General features: G+C 37.3%; 1 protein-coding gene across 1 annotated transcript in view; it reads right to left on the bottom strand.

The window, feature by feature from the left end:
• cntfr (ciliary neurotrophic factor receptor) overlaps window positions 1-24,844 on the bottom strand; it is a 553,504-nt gene that overhangs the window by 81,799 nt on the left and 446,861 nt on the right. Inside the window, exons 5-6 of the mRNA XM_042326362.1 lie at window positions 21,650-21,816; window positions 3,628-3,791 (exon numbers count right to left, since the gene is read on the bottom strand). Coding sequence (XP_042182296.1) covers window positions 3,628-3,791; window positions 21,650-21,816 — 331 coding nt within the window. The remainder of the gene's footprint in view (window positions 1-3,627; window positions 3,792-21,649; window positions 21,817-24,844) is intronic.

The following is a 24,844-nucleotide window of genomic DNA, read 5'->3' as shown; positions in this document are numbered from 1 at the left end:
ACCTCCTAGTTCAACACCTAGTTCACCTCCTAGTTCATCTCCAGTTCATCCTAGTTCACCTCCTAGTTCACTACCTAGTTCATCAACAAGTTCATCACCTAGTTCACCTCCTAGTTCACTACCTAGTTCATCAACAAGTTCATCACCTAGTTCACTTCCTAGTTCACCACCTAGTTCATCAACAAGTTCACCTCCTAGTTCACCTCCTAGTTCATCAACAAGTTCACCACATAGTTCACCTCCTAGTTAAACACCTAGTTCACCTCCTAGGTCATCACCTAGTTCACCTTCTAGTTCACCTTCTAGTTCACCTCCTAGTTCATCACCTAGTTCACCTCCTGGTTCATCGCCTAATTCACCACAAAGTTCACCTCCTAGTTCATCTCCTAGTTCATCACCTAATTAACCTCGTAGTACACCACCTAGTTCATCAACAAGTTCACCACAGAGTTCACCTCCTAGTTCAACACCTAGTTCACCTCCTAGTTCATCACCTAGTTCACCTCCTAGTTCACCTCCTATTTCATCAACATGTTCATCACCTAGTTCAACTAGTTCATCACCTAATTCACCACCTAGTCCACCTTCTAGTTCATAACCTAGTTCCACTCCTAGTTCATCACCTAGTTCACCTCCTAGTTCATCACTAGTTCACCACCTAATTTACCACCTAGTTCATCACCTAGTTCACCACCTAGTTCACCTCATAGTTCACCACCTAGTTCGCCTAATAGTTCATCTCCTAATTCACCTCCTAGTTCCCCTCTTAGTTCATCATCTAGTTCATCTCCAAGTTCATCACCTAGTTCACCTCCTAGTTTATCATCTAGTTCATCTCCTAATTCACCTCCTAGTTCCCCTCCTAGTTCATCATTTAGTTCATCTCCAAGTTCACCACCTAGTTCATCACCTTGTTCATCTCCTAGTTTCACTCCAAGTTCACTACCTAGTTCACCTCCTAGTCCGTCACCTAGTTCACCTCCTAGTTCATCACCTAGTTCACCGCCTAGTTCATCACCTAGTTCACTATCTAGATCACCACCTAGAAAACCTCCTTGTTCACCTCCTAGTTCACCACCTAGTTCATCACCTAGTTCACCTCAATAGTTCATCACCAAAACACCGCCTAGTTCACCACCTAGTTCATCACCTAGATCACCACCTAGTTCACCTCCTAGTTCACCTCCTAGTTCACGTCCTAGTCACCAACTACTCCATCGCCTACTTCACCATCTTCTTCACCACCTAGTTCATCACCTAGTTCATCACCTAGTTCACCTCCTCGTTCATCAACTAGTTTACCACCTAGTTCATCACCTAATTCACCACCTAGTTCACCTCCTAGTTCATCACCTAGTTCACTGCCTAGTTCATCACCTAGTTCACTATCTAGATCACCACCTAGAAAACCTCCTTGTTCACCTCCTAGTTCACCACCTAGTTCACCACCTAGTTCACCTCAATAGTTCATCACCAAAACACCGCCTAGTTCACTGCCTAGTTCATCACCTAGATCACCACCTAGTTCACCTCCTAGTTCACCTCCTAGTTCACATCCTAGTCACCAACTAATCCACCGCCTACTTCACCATCTAGTTCATCACCTAGTTCACCACCTAGTTCACCTCGTGGTTCACCACCTTGTTCCAAGCCTTGTTCACCTCCTAGTTCACTGCTTAGTTCATCACCTAGTTCACCTCATAGTTCATCACCTAGTTCCACTCCTAGTTCATCACCTAGTTCACCTCCTCGTTCATCAACTAGTTTACCACCTAGTTCATCACCTAATTCACCATCTAGTTCACCTCCTAGTTCATCAACTAGTTTACCACCTAGTTCATCACCTAGTTCACCACCTAGTTCAGCTCCTATTTCACCTCCTGGTTCATCATCTAGTTCACCTCCTAGTTCCACTCCTTGTTCATCATCTAGTTCATTTCCTAGTTCAACACCTATTTCATCACCTAGTTCCACTCCAATTTCATCACCTAGTTCACCTCCTAGTTCATCACCTAGTTCACCACCTTGTTCATCAACTATTTTACCACCTAGTTCATCACCTAATTCACAACCTAGTTCACCTCCTAGTTCATCACCTCGTTCATCACCTAGTTCACCTCCTAGTTCATCACCTAGTTCCCCTCCTAGTTCATCACCTAGTTCACCTCCTAGTTCACCACCTAGTTCATCTCCTAGTTCATCTCCTAGTTCACCTCGTAGTTCATCTCCTAGTTCATCTTCAAGTTCACCGCCTGGTTCACCGCCTAGTTCACCGCCTAGTTCACCACCTTGTTCATCACCTAGTTCACCGTCTAGTTCATCACCTTTTTCATTACCTTTTGAATCAATAATACAGTATATTGTCCTTGAAAAAATGTTAGCCCTGTCCTCTGTAATATAGCTAGCTTAATCAATACATAGCCTAACATTCTGCAAACACAATCAACCAGTGATGTAGGGAATTTGACCTATTTTGTACATTAATCATCTTTGCTAAAGTTTCATGCCACAGCTAACTGCCAAAATAAAGGTTTATTCTGCAGCTAACTGACCAAATAAAGGTTTATTCTGCAGCTAACTGACCAAATAAAGGTTTATTCTGCAGCTAACTGACCAAATAAAGGTTTATTCTGCAGCTAACTGACCAAATAAAGGTTTATTCTGCAGCTAACTGACCAAATAAAGGTTTATTCTGCAGCTAACTGACCAGATAAAGGTTTATTCTGCAGCTAACTGACCAAATAAAGGTTTATTCTGCAGCTAACTGACCAAATAAAGGTTTATTCTGCAGCTAACTGACAAAATAAAGGTTTATTCTGCAGCTAACTGACATACATTATCAAGCATTTCACACATATTATCCAGATACTGACTTTTAGCACTTGGTGGTCTATAGCAGCTTCCCACCAGAATGGGCTTTAGGTGAGGCAGATGAACCTGTAGCCATATTACTTCAACAGTATTTCACATGAGATCGTCTCTAAGCTTTACAGTAATGTGGTTCTGAATATAGACCGCAACACCGCCCCCATTGGTATTTGTGTCTTTTCTGTAGATGTTATAACCATGTATTGCTACCACTGTATCATTAAATATATTATCTAAGTGAGTTTCAGAGATAGTCAGAATAAGAATGTCATCTGTTACAAGCAAGATATTGACTTCATGGACCTTGTTTCTTAGGCTGCATATGTTAATATGGGCTATTTTTAGCACTTTTCTGGGTTGCTTGATTATTTTTGATGCTTTACTGGGAAGCTTATCAGAGGTAGACTTACTCATGTTATTTACATTGGAGCTGATAGTGCAGGGTGAGCTGCATAAAGTTGTCTCCCTACTATTGCACACCGCCTCAGTGCAAACAGTGTAACTCTGGTTTATAGGCTCAAGATTGCTACTTACAATAGCTGTAGGATAAACAGATGAATTCGTTGCAATTAAGGGTACATAAATTAAATTACTTACATTGTGTTTGCCAATGCCCTAGGATCAGGTACATTTGATGCAGCATTATGACAACTCTTTGTCACAATGGTAGGGATTAACTGAGCAGGTCTTGGATCATTTACCAGTAATTTTTGAGTGTGTGTTGAATGTATGTGTGTTACATGTGTATCTATAACTCACGTGTTGCCACTGGTCCCTGATGAGGGGCCTGTATCGTAGGAAGTACTTCAGGGGGAAGCTCTCTACATCTGGCCAGGTAGAAGGGCTATTCCAGGTAACCTCCAGACGACGAACATTGTTAGGGATGGGCGTGGCCACCACTTTTTCAGGGGGGTCTGGCTTCACTGCAGGGAGAGAGGAGAGGCAACACATCAGACAATACAGTACATAGGGACATTGACTAAGCTGGAGACCGTTTTGGGACACAGTACAGGACTGGGCATGTAGTCACAGCACAGAGAAAGACATTGTGGAATACAGATCATCACATGGACAAATTGATGAATGGTTAGAGGACAAACAGGAATTTCATCAGGTGTGAGACATAGAGAAAGACCAAATTGAGGACGAAGAGCAGTGGTAACAATTGGTGCCCCGGGTAAGAGCTCTGACGGCCACCTGGGTGCTGGGTGGGACCTCTGAAGGCTCTCTGGGGGACCTGGGTAGGAACTTTGAAGGCTATCGGGGGACCTAGGTAGAAATTCTGAAGGCCCTCTGGGGGCTGGGTAGGACCTCCGAAGGCCTTCTGGGGGCTGGGTAGGATCTCTGAAGGCCCTTTCTAACCTGGGTAGGACCTCTGAAGGCCCTGGGGGACCTGGGTAGGACCTCTGTGGGCTGGGTAGGACATCTGAAGTCCATCGGGGACCTGGGTAGGACCTCTGAAGGCCCTCTGGGGGCTGGGTAGGACCTCTGAAGGCCCTCTGGGGGCTGGTTATGACCTCTGAATGCCCTCTGGGGGCTGGGTAGGACCTCTGAAGACCCTCTGGGGGCCGGGTAAGGACCTCTGAAAGGCTCTCGGGGGGCCAGGTAAGACCTCTCAGCTCAGAGTGAAGGCTACAGGTCAGAGTGAAGGCTACAGCTCAGATTGAAGGCTACAGCTCAGAGTGAAAGCTACAGCTCATAGTGAAAGCTACAGCTCAGAGTGAAGACTACAGCTCAGAGTGAAATCTACGGCTCATAGTGAAGACTACAGCTCAGAGTGAAAGCTAATGCTTTTAGTGAAGACTACAGCTCATAGTAAAGGCTACTGCTTAGAGTGAAGGCTACAGCTCAGAGTGAAGGCTACAGCTCAGAGTGAAGGCTACAGCTCAGAGTGAAGGCTACAGCTCAGAATGAAGGCTAATGCTTATAGTGAAGACTACAGCTCAGAGTGAAAGCTAATGCTTTTAGTGAAGACTACAGCTCAGAGTGAAGCTATAGCTCAGAGTGAAGACTACAGCTCAGAGTGAAGACTACAGCTCAGAGTGAATTCTGCAGGAAAGAGAGAGGGATAAGTAAAATGCTGTGTTTGTGTGAGCCTGGGAAGTGTTTTGAGAATGCAATGCTGTTTCTACTCTGTATGGTGTCTCTGTGTTATTTTGGGATCAGTGTGTTTACTCTGTGGTTTAGCTCCAACCACTGGGGCAGGGCTGGGACAGGACAGGACAAAGACATCCCCATAGCGGACAGAGGCGTGTAAGCTGCCCAACTCGTACTCTCCTCACCCCACCTACCCTTCTCATTCCCTCCTCACCCCCTACCCTTCTCATTCCCTCCTCACCCCCCTACCCTTCTCATCCCTCCTCACCCCCTACCCTTCTCATACCTTCCGCACCACCCCTACACTTCTCATGGACTCCTCACCCCCCTACCCTTCTCATTCCCTCTGCACCACCCCTACACTTCTCATGCCCTCATCGCCTCGCCTCCCTACCCTTCTCATTTCCTCCTCACCCCCCTACCCTTCTCATTCCCTCCTCATTTTTATTAAAGCATTTTTTTTAAAGTATAGAGTCTTCTTGGATATGATGCTACAAGCTTGGCACACCTGTATTTGGGCAGTTTCTCATACTCTTCTCTGCAGATCCTCTCAAGCTCTGTCAGGTTGGAGGGGACCATCGCGACACAGCTATTATCAGGTCTCTCCAGATATGTTCGATCGGGTTCAACTCTGGACTGTGGCTGGGCCACTCAAGAACATTCAGAGACTTGTCCTGAAGCCACTCCTGCATTGTCTTGACTGTGTGCTTAAGGTCATTGTTAGTCAATGAACTAATCACTGATCATAATCTTGATGTGATTGGCTGACTGAAACATGGCTTAAGCCTGATGAATTTACTGTGTTAAATGAGGCCTCACCTCCTGGCTACACTAGTGACCATATCCCCCGTGCATCCCGCAAAGGCGGAGGTGTTGCCCCAACCAAGGAACATCAAAAGTCGTGCTATAAATTCACAGACAACACAAAGATTCCTTGATGTCCTTCCAGATTCCCTCTGTCTACCCAAGGACGCCAGAGGACAAAAATCAGTTAACCACCTAACTGAGGAACTCAATTTAACCTTGCGCAATACCCTAGATGCAGTTGCACCCCTAAAAACTAAAAACATTTCTCATAAGAAACTAGCTCCCTGGTACACAGAAAATACCAGAGCTCTGAAGCAAGCTTCCAGAAAATTGGAACGGAAATGGCGCCACACCAAACTGGAAGTCTTCCGACTAGCTTGGAAAGACAGTACCGTGCAGTACCGAAGAGTCCTTACTGCTGCTCGATCATCCTATTTTTCGAACTTAATTGAGGAAAATAAGAACAATCCGAAATTCCTTTTTGATACTGTCGCAAAGCTAACTAAAAAGCAGCATTCCCCAAGAGAGAATGACTTTCACTTTAGCAGTGATAAATTCATGAACTTCTTTGAGGAAAAGATAATGATTATTAGAAAGCAAATTACAGACTCCTCTTTAAATCTGAGTATTCCTTCAAAGCTCAGTTGTCCTGAGTCTGCACAACTATCCCAGGACCTAGGATCAAGAGAGACGCTCAAGTGTTTTAGTACTATATCTCTTGACACAATGATGAAAATAATCATGGCCTCTAAACCTTCAAGCTGCATACTGGACCCTATTCCAACTAAACTACTGAAAGAGCTGCTTCCTGTGCTTGGCCCTCCTATGTTGAACATAATACAAGGCTCTCTATCCACCGGATGTGTACCAAACTCACTAAAAGTGGCAGTAATAAAGCCTCTCTTGAAAAAGCCAAACCTTGACCCAGAAAATATAAAAAACTATCGGCCTATATCGAATCTTCCATTCCTCTCAAAAATGTTAGAAAAGGCTGTTGCGCAGCAACTTACTGCCTTCCTGAAGACAAACAATGTATACGAAATGCTTCATTCTGGTTTTAGACCCCATCATAGCACTCAGACGGCACTTGTGAAGGTGGTAAATGACATTTTAATGGCATCGGACCGAGGCTCTGCATCTGTCCTCGTGCTCTTAGACCTTAGTGCTGCTTTTGATATCATCGATCACCACATTCTTTTGGAGAGATTGGAAACCAAAATTGGTCTACACGGACAAGTTCTGGCCTGGTTTAGATCTTATCTGTCGGAAAGATATCAGTTTGTCTCTGTGAATGGTTTGTCCTCTGACAAATCAACTGTAAATTTCGGTGTTCCTCAAGGTTCCGTTTTAGGACCACTATTGTTTTCACTATATATTTTACCTCTTGGGGATGTTATTCGAAAACATAATGTTAACTTTCATTGCTATGCGGATGACACACAGCTGTACATTTCAATGAAACATGGTGAAGTCCCAAAATTGCCCTTGCTAGAAGCATGTGTTTCAGACATAAGGAAGTGGATGGCTGCAAACTTTCTACTTTTAAACTCGGACAAAACAGAGATGCATGTTCTAGGTCCCAAGAAACAAAGCGATCTTCTGTTGAATCTGACAATTAATCTTAATGGTTGTACAGTCAGCTCAAATAAAACTGTGAAGGACCTCGGCGTTACTCTGGACCCTGATCTCTCTTTTGAAGAACATATCAAGACCATTTCAAGGACCGCTTTTTTCCATCTACGTAACGATGCAGAAAAATTAATCCATGCTTTTGTCACTTCTAGGTTAGACTACTGCAATGCTTTACTTTCCGGCTACCCGGATAAAGCACTAAATTAACTTCAGTTGGTGCTAAATACGGCTGCTAGAATCCTGACTAGAACCAAAAAAATTGATCACATTACTCCAGTGCTAGCCTCTCTACACTGGCTTCCTGTCAAAGCAAGGGCTGATTTCAAAGTTTTACTGCTAACCCACAAAGCATTACATGGGCTTGCTCCTACCTATCTCTCTGATTTGGTCCTGCCGTACATACCTACACGTACGCTATGGTCACAAGACGCAGGCCTCCTAATTCTCCCTAGAATTTCTAAGCAATCAGCTGGAGGCAGGTCTTTCTCCTGTAGAGCTCCATTTTTATGGAACGGTCTGCCTACCCATGTCAGAGACGCAAATTCGGTCTCAACCTTTAAGTCTTTACTGAAGACTCATCTCTTCAGTGGGTCATATGATTGAGTGTAGTCTGGCCCAGGAGTGGGAAGGTGAACGGAAAGGCTCTGGAGCAACCGACCGCCCTTGCTGTCTCTGCCTGGCCGGTTCCCCTCTTTCCACTGGGATTCTCTGCCTCTAACCCTATTACAGGGGCTGAGTCACTGGCTTACTGGGGCTCTCTCATGCCGTCCCTGGAAGGGGTGCGTCACCTAAGTGGGTTGATTCACTGATGTGGTCATCCTGTCTGGGTTGGCGCCCCCCCTTGGGTTGTGCCATGGCGGAGATCTTTGTGGGCTATACTCAGCCTTGTCTCAGGATGGTAAGATGGTGGTTGAAGATATCCCTCTAGTGGTGTGGGGGCTGTGCTTTGGCAAAGTGGGTGGGGTTATATCCTTCCTGTTTGGCCCTGTCTGGGGGTGTCCTCGGATGGGGCCACAGTGTCTCCTGACCCCTCCTGTCTCAGCCTCCAGTATTTATGGTGCAGTAGTTTATGTGTCGGGGGGCTAGGGTCAGTTTGTTATATCTGGAGTACCTCTCCTGTCCTATTCGGTGTCCTGTGTGAATCTAAGTGTGCGTTCTCTAATTCTCTCCTTCTCTCTTTCTTTCTCTCTCTCGGAGGACCTGAGCCCTAGGACCACGCCCCAGGACTACCTGATATGATGATTCCTTGCTGTCCCCAGTCCATCTGGCCGTGCTGCTGCTCCAGTTTCAACTGTTCTGCCTTATTATTATTCGACCATGCTGGTCATTTATGAACATTTGAACATCTTGGCCATGTTCTGTTATAATCTCCACCCGGCACAGCCAGAAGAGGACTGGCCACCCCACATAGCCTGGTTCCTCTCTAGGTTTCTTCCTAGGTTTTGGCCTTTCTAGGGAGTTTTTCCTAGCCACCGTGCTTCTACACCTGCATTGCTTGCTGTTTGGGGTTTTAGGTTGGGTTTCTGTACAGCACTTTGAGATATCAGCTGATGTACGAAGGGCTATATAAATAAATTTGATTTGATTTGATTGTTCTGTTGGAAGGTGAACCTCTGGAGCAGGTTTTCATCAACGATCTCTCTGTACTTTGCTCCGTTCATCTTTCCCTGCCGCTGAAAAACATCCCCACAGCATGATGCTGCCACCACCATGAATCACTGTAGAGTTGGTACCAGGTTTCCTCCACACGTGACCCTTGAAATTCAGGCCAAAGAGTTCAATCTTGGTTTCATCAGACCAGAGAATCTTGTTTCTCATGGTCTGAGATTCTTTAGGTGGCTTTTGGCAAACTGCAAGAGGGCTGTCGTGCCTTTTACTGAGTAGTAACTTCCGTCTGGCCACTCTACCATAAAGGCCTGATTGGTGGAGTGCTGCAGAGATGGTTATCCTTCTGGAAGGTTCTCCCATCTCCACAGAGGAACTCTGGAGCTCTCTACTGAGTGGCCATCTTGTTCTTGGTCTCCTCCCTGACCAATGCCCTTCTCCCCCAATTGCTCATTTTGACCAAGCAGACTGCTCTAGTAAGAGTCTGTAAAAAATATATATTTATATATATTTTTTTTAAGGGGTGGATCAGCTTAAATTGAGGAAAGAGTGCTGCTTCCATCAATGTAATTGTCTGCATAATTTCCAATTCCCCATATATTTTTGGGGTAAATATCCATATCCATATACATACACACACCTATATAGATATACATATACACACCTATATAGATATACATACACACACCTATATAGATATACATACACACACCTATATAGATATACATACACACACCTATATAGATATACATATACACACCTATATGGATATACATACACACACCTATATAGATATACATACACACCTATATAGATATACATACACACACCTATATAGATATACATACACACACCTATATAGATATACATACACACACCTATATAGATATACATACACACACCTATATAGATATACATACACACACCTATATGGATATACATACACACACCTGGATATAGATATACATACACACCTATATAGATATACATACACACACCTATATAGATATACATACACACACCTATATAGATATACATACACACACCTATATAGATATACATACACACACCTATATAGATATACATACACACACCTATATAGATATACATACACACACCTATATAGATATACATACACACACCTATATAGATATACATACACACACCTATATAGATATACATATACACACCTATATAGATATACATATACACACCTATATAGATATACATACACACACCTATATAGATATACATACACACACCTGTATAGATATACATATACACACCTATATAGATATACATACACACATATATACATACACACAGATATACATACACACATATATACATACACACAGATATACATACACACATATATACATACACACAGATATACATACACACACCTATATAGATATACATACACACACCTATATAGATATACATACACACACCTATATAGATATACATACACACACCTATATAGATATACATATACACACCTATATAGATATACATACACACATATATACATATACACACCTATATAGATATACATACACACATATATACATATACACACCTATATAGATATACATACACACATATATACATATACACACCTATATAGATATACATACACACACCTATATAGATATACATACACACACCTATATAGATATACACACACCTATATAGATATACATACACACACCTATATAGATATACATATACACACCTATATAGATATAGATATACATACACACACCTATATAGATATACATACACACCTATATAGATATACATACACACACCTATATAGATATACATACACACACCTATATAGATATACATACACACACCTATATAGATATACATACACACACCTATATAGATATACATACACACACCTATATAGATATACATACACACACCTATATAGATATACATACACACACCTATATAGATATACATACACACACCTATATAGATATACATACACACACCTATATAGATATACATACACACACCTATATAGATATACATATACACACCTATATAGATATACATATACACACCTATATAGATATACATACACACACCTATATAGATATACATACACACACCTATATAGATATACATATACACACCTATATAGATATACATACACACACCTATATAGATATACATACACACACCTATATAGATATACATACACACACCTATATAGATATACATATACACACCTATATAGATATACATATACACACCTATATAGATATACATACACACACCTATATAGATATACATACACACACCTATATAGATATACATACACACAGATATACATATACACACCTATATAGATATACATACACACACCTATATAGATACACACAGATATACATACACACACCTATATAGATATACATATACACACACTATATAGATATACATACACACCAGATATACATATACACACCTATATAGATATACATACACACACCTATATAGATACACATATACATACACACACCTATATAGATATACATACACACACCTATATAGATATACATACACACACCTATATAGATATACATACACACATAGATATACATACACACACCTATATAGATATACATACACACACCTATATAGATATACATACACACCTATATAGATATATATATATAGATATACATACACACACCTATATAGATATACATACACACACCTATATAGATATACATACACACACCTATATAGATATACATACACACACCTATATAGATATATAGATATACATACACACACCTATATAGATATACATACACACACCTATATAGATATACATACACACACCTATATAGATATATACACACACTATAGATATACATACACACCTATATAGATATACATACACACCTATATAGATATACATATACACACCTATATAGATATATACACACAGATATACATATACACACCTATATAGATATACATACACACACCTATATAGATATACATACACACACCTATATAGATATACATACACACACCTATATAGATATACATACACACACCTATATAGATATACATACACACACCTATATAGATATACATAGATATATAGATATACATACACACAGATATACATATACACACCTATATAGATATACATATACACACCTATATAGATATATACACACCTATATAGATATACATACACACACCTATATAGATATACATACACACACCTATATAGATATACATATACACACCTATATAGATATACACACACATACACACAGATATACATACACACACCTATATAGATATACATATACACACCTATATAGATATACATACACACCTATATAGATATACATACACACACCTATATAGATATACATACACACACCTATATAGATATACATATACACACCTATATAGATATACATACACACACCTATATAGATATACATACACACCTATATAGATATACATATACACACCTATATAGATATACATATACACACCTATATAGATATACATACACACCTATATAGATATACATACACACACCTATATAGATATATACACACATATACACACCTATATAGATATACATACACACCTATATAGATATACATACACACACCTATATAGATATACATACACACTATATAGATATATACATATACATAGATATACATACACACACCTATATAGATATACATACACACACCATATATACATATACATACATACACCTATATAGATATACATACACACACCTATATAGATATACATATACACACCTATATAGATATACATACACACACCTATATAGATATACACACACACCTATATAGATATACATACACACACCTATATAGATATACATACACACACCTATATAGATATACATACACACACCTATATATATACATATACACACCTATATAGATATACATACACACACCTATATAGATATACATACACACACTATATAGATATACATATACATATACATATACACCTATATAGATATACATATACACACTATATAGATATACATATACACACCTATATATATATATATAGATATACATACACACACCTATATAGATATACATACACACACCTATATAGATATATACACACTATATAGATATACATACACACTATATAGATATACACACACATATAGATATACATACACACACCTATATAGATATACATATACACACCTATATAGATATACATACACACAGATATACATACACACCTATATAGATATACATACACACACCTATATATATACACACACCTATATAGATATACATACACACACCTATATAGATATATAGATATACATACACACACCTATAGATATAGATATATATACACACACCTATATAGATATACATACACACACCTATATAGATATACATATACACACCTATATAGATATACATACACACACCTATATAGATATACATATACACACCTATATAGATATACATATACACACCTATATAGATATACATATACACACCTATATAGATATACATATACACACCTATATAGATATACATATACACACCTATATAGATATACATACACACAGATATACATACACACACCTATATAGATATACATATACACACCTATATAGATATACATACACACACCTATATAGATATACATATACACACCTATATAGATATACATACACACACCTATATAGATATACATATACACACCTATATAGATATACATATACACACCTATATAGATATACATACACACACCTATATAGATATACATATACACACCTATATAGATATATATAGATATACATACACACACCTATATAGATATACATATACACACCTATATAGATATATACATATACACACACCTATATAGATATACATATACACACCTATATAGATATACATATACACACCTATATAGATATACATACACACACCTATATAGATATATAGATATACATACACACACCTATATAGATATACATACACACACCTATATAGATATACATACACACACCTATATAGATATACATACACACACCTATATAGATATACACACACCTATATAGATATACACACACCTATATAGATATACATATACATACACACACCTATATAGATATACATATACACACCTATATAGATATACATACACACACCTATATAGATATACATACACACCTATATAGATATACATACACACACCTATATAGATATACATACACACACCTATATAGATATACATATACACACCTATATAGATATACATACACACATATATACACACCTATATAGATATATAGATATATACTATATAGATATACACACACACCTATATAGATATACATATACACACCTATATAGATATACATATACACACCTATATAGATATACATACACACACCTATATAGATATACATACACACTATATAGATATACATACACACACCTATATAGATATACTATATAGATATATACACACCTATATAGATATACATATACACACCTATATAGATATACATATACACACACCTATATAGATATACATACACACACCTATATAGATATACATACACACACTATATAGATATACATACACACACCTATATAGATATACATACACACACCTATATAGATATACATATACACACCTATATAGATATACATATACACACCTATATAGATATACATACACACACCTATATAGATATACATATAGATATACATATACACACCTATATAGATATACATATACACACCTATATAGATATACACACACACACCTATATAGATATACATACACACACCTATATAGATATACATACACACACCTATATAGATATACATACACACACCTATATAGATATACATACACACACCTATATAGATATACATACACACACCTATATAGATATACATATACACACACCTATATAGATATACATATACACACCTATATAGATATACATACACACACCTATATAGATATACATATAGATATACATATACACACCTATATAGATATACATACACACACCTATATAGATATACATACACACACCTATATAGATATACATACACACACCTATATAGATATACATACACACACCTATATAGATATACATACACACACCTATATAGATATACATACACACACTATATAGATATACATACACACACCTATATAGATATACATACACACACCTATATAGATATACATACACACACACCTATATAGATATACATACACACACCTATATAGATATACATACACACACACTACCTATAGATATACATATACACACCTATATAGATATACATATACACACCTATATAGATATACATATACACACCTATATAGATATACATACACACACCTATATAGATATACATACACACACCTATATATATATATACACACCTATAGATATACATACACACACCTATATAGATATACATACACACACCTATATAGATATACATATACACACCTATATAGATATACATACACACACCTATATAGATATACATACACACACCTATATAGATATACATACACACACCTATATAGATATACATATACACACCTATATAGATATACATATACACACCTATATAGATATACATACACACACCTATATAGATATACATACACACACCTATATAGATATACATATACACACCTATATAGATATACATACACACACCTATATAGATATACATATACACACCTATATAGATATACATATACACACCTATATAGATATACATACACACACCTATATAGATATACATATACACACCTATATAGATATACATACACACACCTATATAGATATACATACACACACCTATATAGATATACATATACACACCTATATAGATATACATACACACATATATACATATACACACCTATATAGATATACATACACACATATATACATATACACACCTATATAGATATACATACACACACCTATATAGATATACATACACACACCTATATAGATATACATATACACACCTATATAGATATACATACACACACCTATATAGATATACATATACACACCTATATAGATATACATACACACACCTATATATAGATATACACATATAGATATACATACACACACCTATATAGATATACATACACACACCTATATAGATATACATATACACACCTATATAGATATACATACACACACCTATATAGATATACATACACACACCTATATAGATATACATATACACACCTATATAGATATACATACACACACCTATATAGATATACATACACACACCTATATAGATATACATACACACACCTATATAGATATACATACACACACCTATATAGATATACATACACACACCTATATAGATATACATACACACAGATATACATACACACACCTATATAGATATACATACACACACCTATATAGATATACATACACACACCTATATAGATATACATACACACACCTATATAGATATACATACACACACCTATATAGATATACATACACACACCTATATAGATATACATATACACACCTATATAGATATACATACACACCTATATAGATATACATACACACACCTATATAGATATACATACACACACCTATATAGATATATAGATATACACACACCTATATAGATATACATACACACACCTATATAGATACACACACATACACACACCTATATAGATATACATATACACACCTATATAGATATACATACACACACCTATATAGATATACATACACACACCTATATAGATATACATATACACACCTATATAGATATACATACACACACCTATATAGATATACATACACACCTATATAGATATACATACACACACCTATATAGATATACATATACACACCTATATAGATATACATACACACACCTATATAGATATACATACACACACCTATATAGATATACATACACACACCTATATAGATATACATACACACACCTATATAGATATACATACACACAGATATACATACACACACCTATATAGATATACATATACACACCTATATAGATATACATACACACACCTATATAGATATACATACACACATATAGATATACATATATAGATATACATATACACACCTATATAGATATACATACACACACCTATATAGATATACATACACACATATATACATATACACACCTATATAGATATACATACACACACCTATATAGATATACATACACACACCTATATAGATATACATACACACACCTATATAGATATACATACACACACCTATATAGATATACATACACACAGATATACATACACACACCTATATAGATATACATACACACACCTATATAGATATACATATACACACCTATATAGATATACATATACACACCTATATAGATATACATACACACACCTATATAGATATACATACACACACCTATATAGATATACATACACACACCTATATAGATATACATATACACACCTATATAGATATACATACACACACCTATATAGATATACATACACACACCTATATAGATATACATATAGATATACATACACACACCTATATATACATATATACATACACACAGATATACATATACACACCTATATAGATATACATACACACACCTATATAGATATACATATACACACCTATATAGATATACATATACACACCTATATAGATATACATATACACACCTATATAGATATACATACACACACCTATATAGATATACATACACACACCTATATAGATATACATACACACACCTATATAGATATACATATACACACCTATATAGATATACATATACACACCTATATAGATATACATACACACACCTATATAGATATACATACACACACCTATATAGATATACATATACACACCTATATAGATATACATATACACACCTATATAGATATACATACACACACCTATATAGATATACATACACACACCTATATAGATATACATACACACACCTATATAGATATACATACACACACCTATATAGATATACATATACACACCTATATAGATATACATATACACACCTATATAGATATATACTATATAGATATACATATACACACCTATATAGATATACATACACACACCTATATAGATATACATACACACACCTATATAGATATACATACACACACCTATATAGATATACATACACACAGATATAGATATACATACACACACCTATATAGATATACATACACACACCTATATAGATATACATACACACACCTATATAGATATACATACATACACACCTATATAGATATACATATACACACCTATATAGATATACATATACACACCTATATAGATATACATACACACATAGATATATAGATATACATACACACACCTATATAGATATACATATACACACCACAGATATACATATACACACCTATATAGATATACATACACACACCTATATATAGATATACATACACACACCTATATAGATATACATACACACACCTATATAGATATACATATACACACACCTATATAGATATACATACACACACCTATATAGATATACATACACACACCTATATAGATATACATATACACACCTATATAGATATACATACACACACCTATATAGATATACATATACACACCTATATAGATATACATACACACACCTATATAGATATACATACACACACCTATATAGATATACATACACACACCTATATAGATATACATACACACACCTATATAGATATACATACACACATATATACATATACACACCTATATAGATATACATACACACAGATATACATATACACACCTATATAGATATACATACACACACCTATATAGATATACATACACACACCTATATAGATATACATATACACATATATACATACACACACCTATATAGATATACATATACACACCTATATAGATATACATACACACACCTATATAGATATACATATACACACCTATATAGATATACATACACACACCTATATAGATATACATACACACACCTATATAGATATACATACACACACCTATATAGATATACATACACACACCTATATAGATATACACACCTATATAGATATACATATACACACCTATATAGATATACATACACACACCTATATAGATATACATACACACACCTATATAGATATACATACACACACCTATATAGATATACATACACACACCTATATAGATATACATACACACACCTATATAGATATACATACACACACCTATATAGATATACATACACACACCTATATAGATATACATACACACACCTATATAGATATACATACACACACCTATATAGATATACATACACACACCTATATAGATATACATACACACACCTATACAGATATACATATACACACCTATATAGATATACATAGATATACATACACACACCTATATAGATATACATATACACACCTATATAGATATACATACACACACCTATATAGATATACATACACACACCTATATAGATATACATATATAGATATACATACACACACCTATATAGATATACATACACACACCTATATAGATATACATATACACACCTATATAGATATACATACACACACCTATATAGATATACATATACACACCTATATAGATATACATACACACACCTATATAGATATACATACACACACCTATATAGATATACATACACACACCTATATAGATATACATACACACACCTATATAGATATACATACACACAGATATACATACACACAGATATACATACACACAGATATACATACACACATATATACATACACACAGATATACATACACACACCTATATAGATATACATACACACACCTATATAGATATACATACACACACCTATATAGATATACATACACACCTATATAGATATACATACACACACCTATATAGATATACATACACACACCTATATAGATATACATACACACACCTATATAGATATACATACACACACCTATATAGATATACATACACACACCTATATAGATATACATATACACACCTATATAGATATACATACACACACCTATATAGATATACATACACACACCTATATAGATATACATACACACACCTATATAGATACATATACATATACACACACCTATATAGATATACATATACTATATAGATATACATACACACACCTATATAGATATACATACACACAGATATACATATACACACCTATATAGATATACATACACACACCTATATAGATATACATACACACACCTATATAGATATACATACACACACCTATATAGATATACATACACACACCTATATAGATATACATATACACACCTATATAGATATACATACCTTTTTATAGAATATACCTTTATTCCCTCCAAACCCTACCATCCTTCTCCCAATTGGAGTAAACTAATAAACACTTAGGCTTCTATCTCCAGTCTACACATCTTATACACATTTTACAGACACAATCTATTTTACAATAGTTATATTTGGTTTGTCTTTAGTCCTTCCTCTATTTCTGATGTCCATCCAGTTTGATTTCTATTTGTAACTGTGCTATTTCGCAACATTTCTGAACCAATATACATTTTATAGACCTCATATGTTTTACATTGGTTATCTTGTTATTAGTCCCACCCATCTGCTCCATTCAACCCCTCACATCTCTCTCTCAACATCATCCATATTGGATTTCTATTTGCCATGTATTTTTCAACTGTGCATTGCTGCTTCACAAAAAGTATTGAACATTTCTATTCTCATAGATTCTACAGATAGTAAATTAAAAATAGATATTTTTTGCTAAAGTAATTATTATATTATTGAATGATTTGTATAGTCAGTATCAGGAAGGTGTTCCTAATGATTTGTATAATGATTTCTGCTGTCTGTTATATTGAGTGTCTGCTGTCTGTTATATTGAGTGTCTGCTGTCTGTTATAATGAGTTCCTGCTGTCTGTTATAATGAGTTCCTGCTGTCTGTTATAATGAGTTCCAGCTGTCTGTTGTAATGAGTTCCTGCTGTCTGTTGTAATGAGTTCCTGTTGTCTGTTGTAATGAGTTCCTGCTGTCCGTTATAATGAGTTCCTGCTGTCCTAACGAGTTCAAATCAGTTTGTCCTCCAGGTGCCTTCAGATTGTTGAGTCAGCAATACAATCTAACGACCCAATGACTTGTGTGATGTCAAGGTTGATACAGTTAGCTAGTGAGGATGGGAGGGAGATATGCTCCCCATACCCCATACAGTCACACACACACACACACACACACACACACACACACACACACACACACACACACACACACACACACACACACACACACACACACACACACACACACACACACACACACACCCTGGGAGGATATGAGAGAGAGCTGTTCAGCCAGTACAGGACTCATTTCATCCTCCAGAATAAAAGCAACCTTCTACAGTGTTCTAGTTAATAACTAATAAACATGATGAGGAAGATGATGAAGATGAGAGTACCTATGTTGAACTCTTCAAAGGTGATGGCAGTGGAGGCACTTCCGAGGGCGTTGAGGGCAGTGACGTTGACTCTGTAGGGGTAGCTACTGAACACCTCAAGGAACTTAACGTGACAGCGGTTCTTATGGACCGCATCCCTCGTTGCTTCTAGGGACTTCTGGTTGTGTCTGAGAGGAGAGGAGAGGAGAGGAGAGGAGATAAGAGAGAGGGAGAGAGAGGAGAGAGAGGAGAGGAGAGAGAATGATAGGGAGAGTGAGAGAGAGAGAGAGAGAGAGAGAGAGAGAGAGAGAGAGAGAGAGAGTTGGATGGGAGAGAGAGAGTGAGAGAGAGAGAGAGAGGAGAGGGGAGCGAATCATAGGGAGTGAGAGAGAGAGAGAGAGAGAGAGAGAGAGAGAGAGAGAGAGAGAGAGGGAGAGAGGGAGAGGGAGAGAATCATAGGGAGTGAGAGAGAGAGAGAGAGAGAGTGAGAGAGAGAGACAGAGAGAGAGAGAGAGGGGAGAATCATAGGGAGTGAGAGAGAGAGAGAGAGAGAGAGAGAGAGAGAGAGAGTGAGAGAGAGAGAGAGAGAGGAGAGGGGAGAGAATCATAGGGAGAGAGAGAGAGAGAGAGAGAGAGAGGGGAGAGAATCATAGGGAGTGAGAGAGGAGAGAGAGAGAGAGAGAGAGAGAGAGAGAGGGGAGAGAATCATAGGGAGGAGAGAGAGAGAGAGAGAGAGAGAGAGAGAGAGAGAGAGAGAGAGAGAGAGAGAGAGAGAGAGAGAGAGAGAGAGAGTTGGATGGGAGAGAGAGAGAGGAGAGGGGAGAGAATCATAGGGAGTGAGAGAGAGAGAGAGAGAGAGAGAGAGAGAGAGAGGGGGAAGGAACGTGAGGTAGAGAGGAAAAGAGAGAGCACAACGTGGGGGGGGACAACGTTAGGCAGTGAAAGACCGAGACAGGGACATTTAAAAATAAAATCTACATTTCAGAGTATTTTTAAAGACCAGCAAGTTTCTATGAGCCAAGTTCCACAAACAGCATCATCATCATTTGGTAGGTTCTAGCTGCCAGGATGGTGAGATTCCAGGGTGCTCCAGGCTGGTTAGGGGGTGAGGATTGCCCCCGGCCATCCCCAGGGGTATCATCTGGTCTGGGAACAGCGGGGCTTTCTCCTCTCTATCTCCTCTTATTAGCTCCCTCTGGCTAGAATACCATCTAAATGCTAACTTGCTCTTACTATGCCAGAAGGAGCTCAATTATCTTCATGCTAAGCTAGATTCTAACTTCCCTCTTATCAAAGAGCTAAAGTCTATCTCAGATTCTAACGTCCCTCTTATCAAGGAGATGACGTTTATCTCTGTGTGTGAGCATTTAGAACTGAAGTTCAATGGCTCCTCCCCACTGCCCCTGGGCCAATAGGAACTAAGACTGATGTTGTGACTCTATAATTAATTGATCTGACATTTTCTGAATTAAAATTCGGTGGTGATGTTGGTGTAATTATCTAATGACCAGCGGACCAGGATGTTATCAGGACCATAGTTTGTCACACATGAATCTCTGTTTCCTTTACAGTACAATACCTCTGACCAGAGTCCTGGAAGTCAGCGGGTAAAGCAGGTCAATTGGAGGTCGTTGTAGTGTGGATGGTAACAAGGGTTAATCAGGATCAGGGTGTTCTCTCTACTGAGGGTTAATCAGGATCAGGGTGTTCTCTCTACTGAGGGTTAATCAGGATCAGGGTGTTCTTTCTAATGAGGGTTAATCAGGATCAGGGTGTTCTTTCTAATGAGGGTTAATCAGGATCAGGGTGTTCTCTCTATTGAGGGTTAATCAGGATCAGGGTGTTCTCTCTACTGGGGGTTAATCAGGATCAGGGTGTTGTAAGGGTTAATCAGGATCAGGGTGTTCTCTATACTGGGTGTTAATCAGGATCATGGTGTTCTCTACTGGGGGTTAATCAGGATCAGGGTGTTATCTAAACTGGGGGTTAATCAGGATCAGGGTGTTCTCTCTACTGGGGGGTAATCGGGATCAGGGTGTTCTCTCTATTGAGGGTTAATCAGGATCAGGGTGTTCTCTCTACTGGGGTTAATCAGGATCAGGGTGTTCTCTCTACTGGGGTTAATCAGGATCAGGGTGTTCTCTCTACTGGGGGTAATCGGGATCAGGGTGTTCTCTCTATTGAGGGTTAATCAGGATCAGGGTGTTCTCTCTACTGTGGGTTAATCAGGATCAGGGTGTTCTCTCTACTGGGGTTAATCCGGATCAGGGTGTTCTGAGGGTTAATCAGGATCAGGGTGTTCTGAGGGTTAATCAGGATCAGGGTGTTCTCTATACTGGGGGTTAATCAGGATCAGGGTGTTCTCTACTGGGGGGTAATCAGGATCAGGGTGTTCTCTAAACTGGGGTTTAATCAGGATCAGGGTGTTCTCTTTACTGAGGGTTAATCAGGATCAGGGTGTTCTCTCTACTGGGGGTTAATCAGGATCAGGGTGTTCTGAGGGTTAATCAGTATCAGGGTGTGCTCTCTACTGAGGGTTAAGCAGGATCAGGGTGTTCTCTCTACTGAGGCTTAATCAGGATCAGGGTGTTCTCTCTACTGGGGGTTAATCAGGATCAGGGTGTTCTCTCTACTGAGGGTTAATCAGGATCAGGGTGTTCTCTCTACTGAGGGTTAATCAGGATCAGGGTGTTCTCTACTGGGGGTTAATCTGGATCAGTGTTTAGGGTGTTCTCTCTACTGGGGGTTAATCAGGATCAGGGTGTTCTCTCCCAGTGCTATAGTGGGTTAAAACCTCTTAGGGATCCTCCCCATTTTTTAATTTGTCTTCTAAAATGACATACCCAAATCTAACTGCCTGAAGCTCAGCACCTGAAGCAAGGATTTGTTTATTTTACTAGGCAAGTCCGTTAAGAACAAATTATTATTTATAATGACGGCCTAGGAACAGTGGGTTACCTGCCTTGTTCAGGGGCTGAACGACATATTTGTACCTTGTCAGCTCGGGGATTCAATCTTGCAACCTTGCGGTTACTAGACCAACGCTCTAAGCACTAGGCTATGCTGCTGCCCTAAGGATGTGCATATACTTGGTACCATTTTGAAAGGAATGTAGGAGAATTTTACACAATAGCTCTGGTAAAAGATAATACAAAGAAAAAACATGATTTTCTGTATTTTTATTGTACCCTCATCTTTGAAATGAGAAAAGCTATA

The sequence above is a fragment of the Oncorhynchus tshawytscha genome, linkage group LG09 (genome assembly GCF_018296145.1).
Source record: "Oncorhynchus tshawytscha isolate Ot180627B linkage group LG09, Otsh_v2.0, whole genome shotgun sequence".
Classification (NCBI taxonomy): Eukaryota; Metazoa; Chordata; class Actinopteri; order Salmoniformes; family Salmonidae; genus Oncorhynchus; species Oncorhynchus tshawytscha.
The sequence above is the reverse complement of the archived record's forward strand: the minus strand, read 5'-3'. Positions and strand labels throughout refer to the sequence as shown.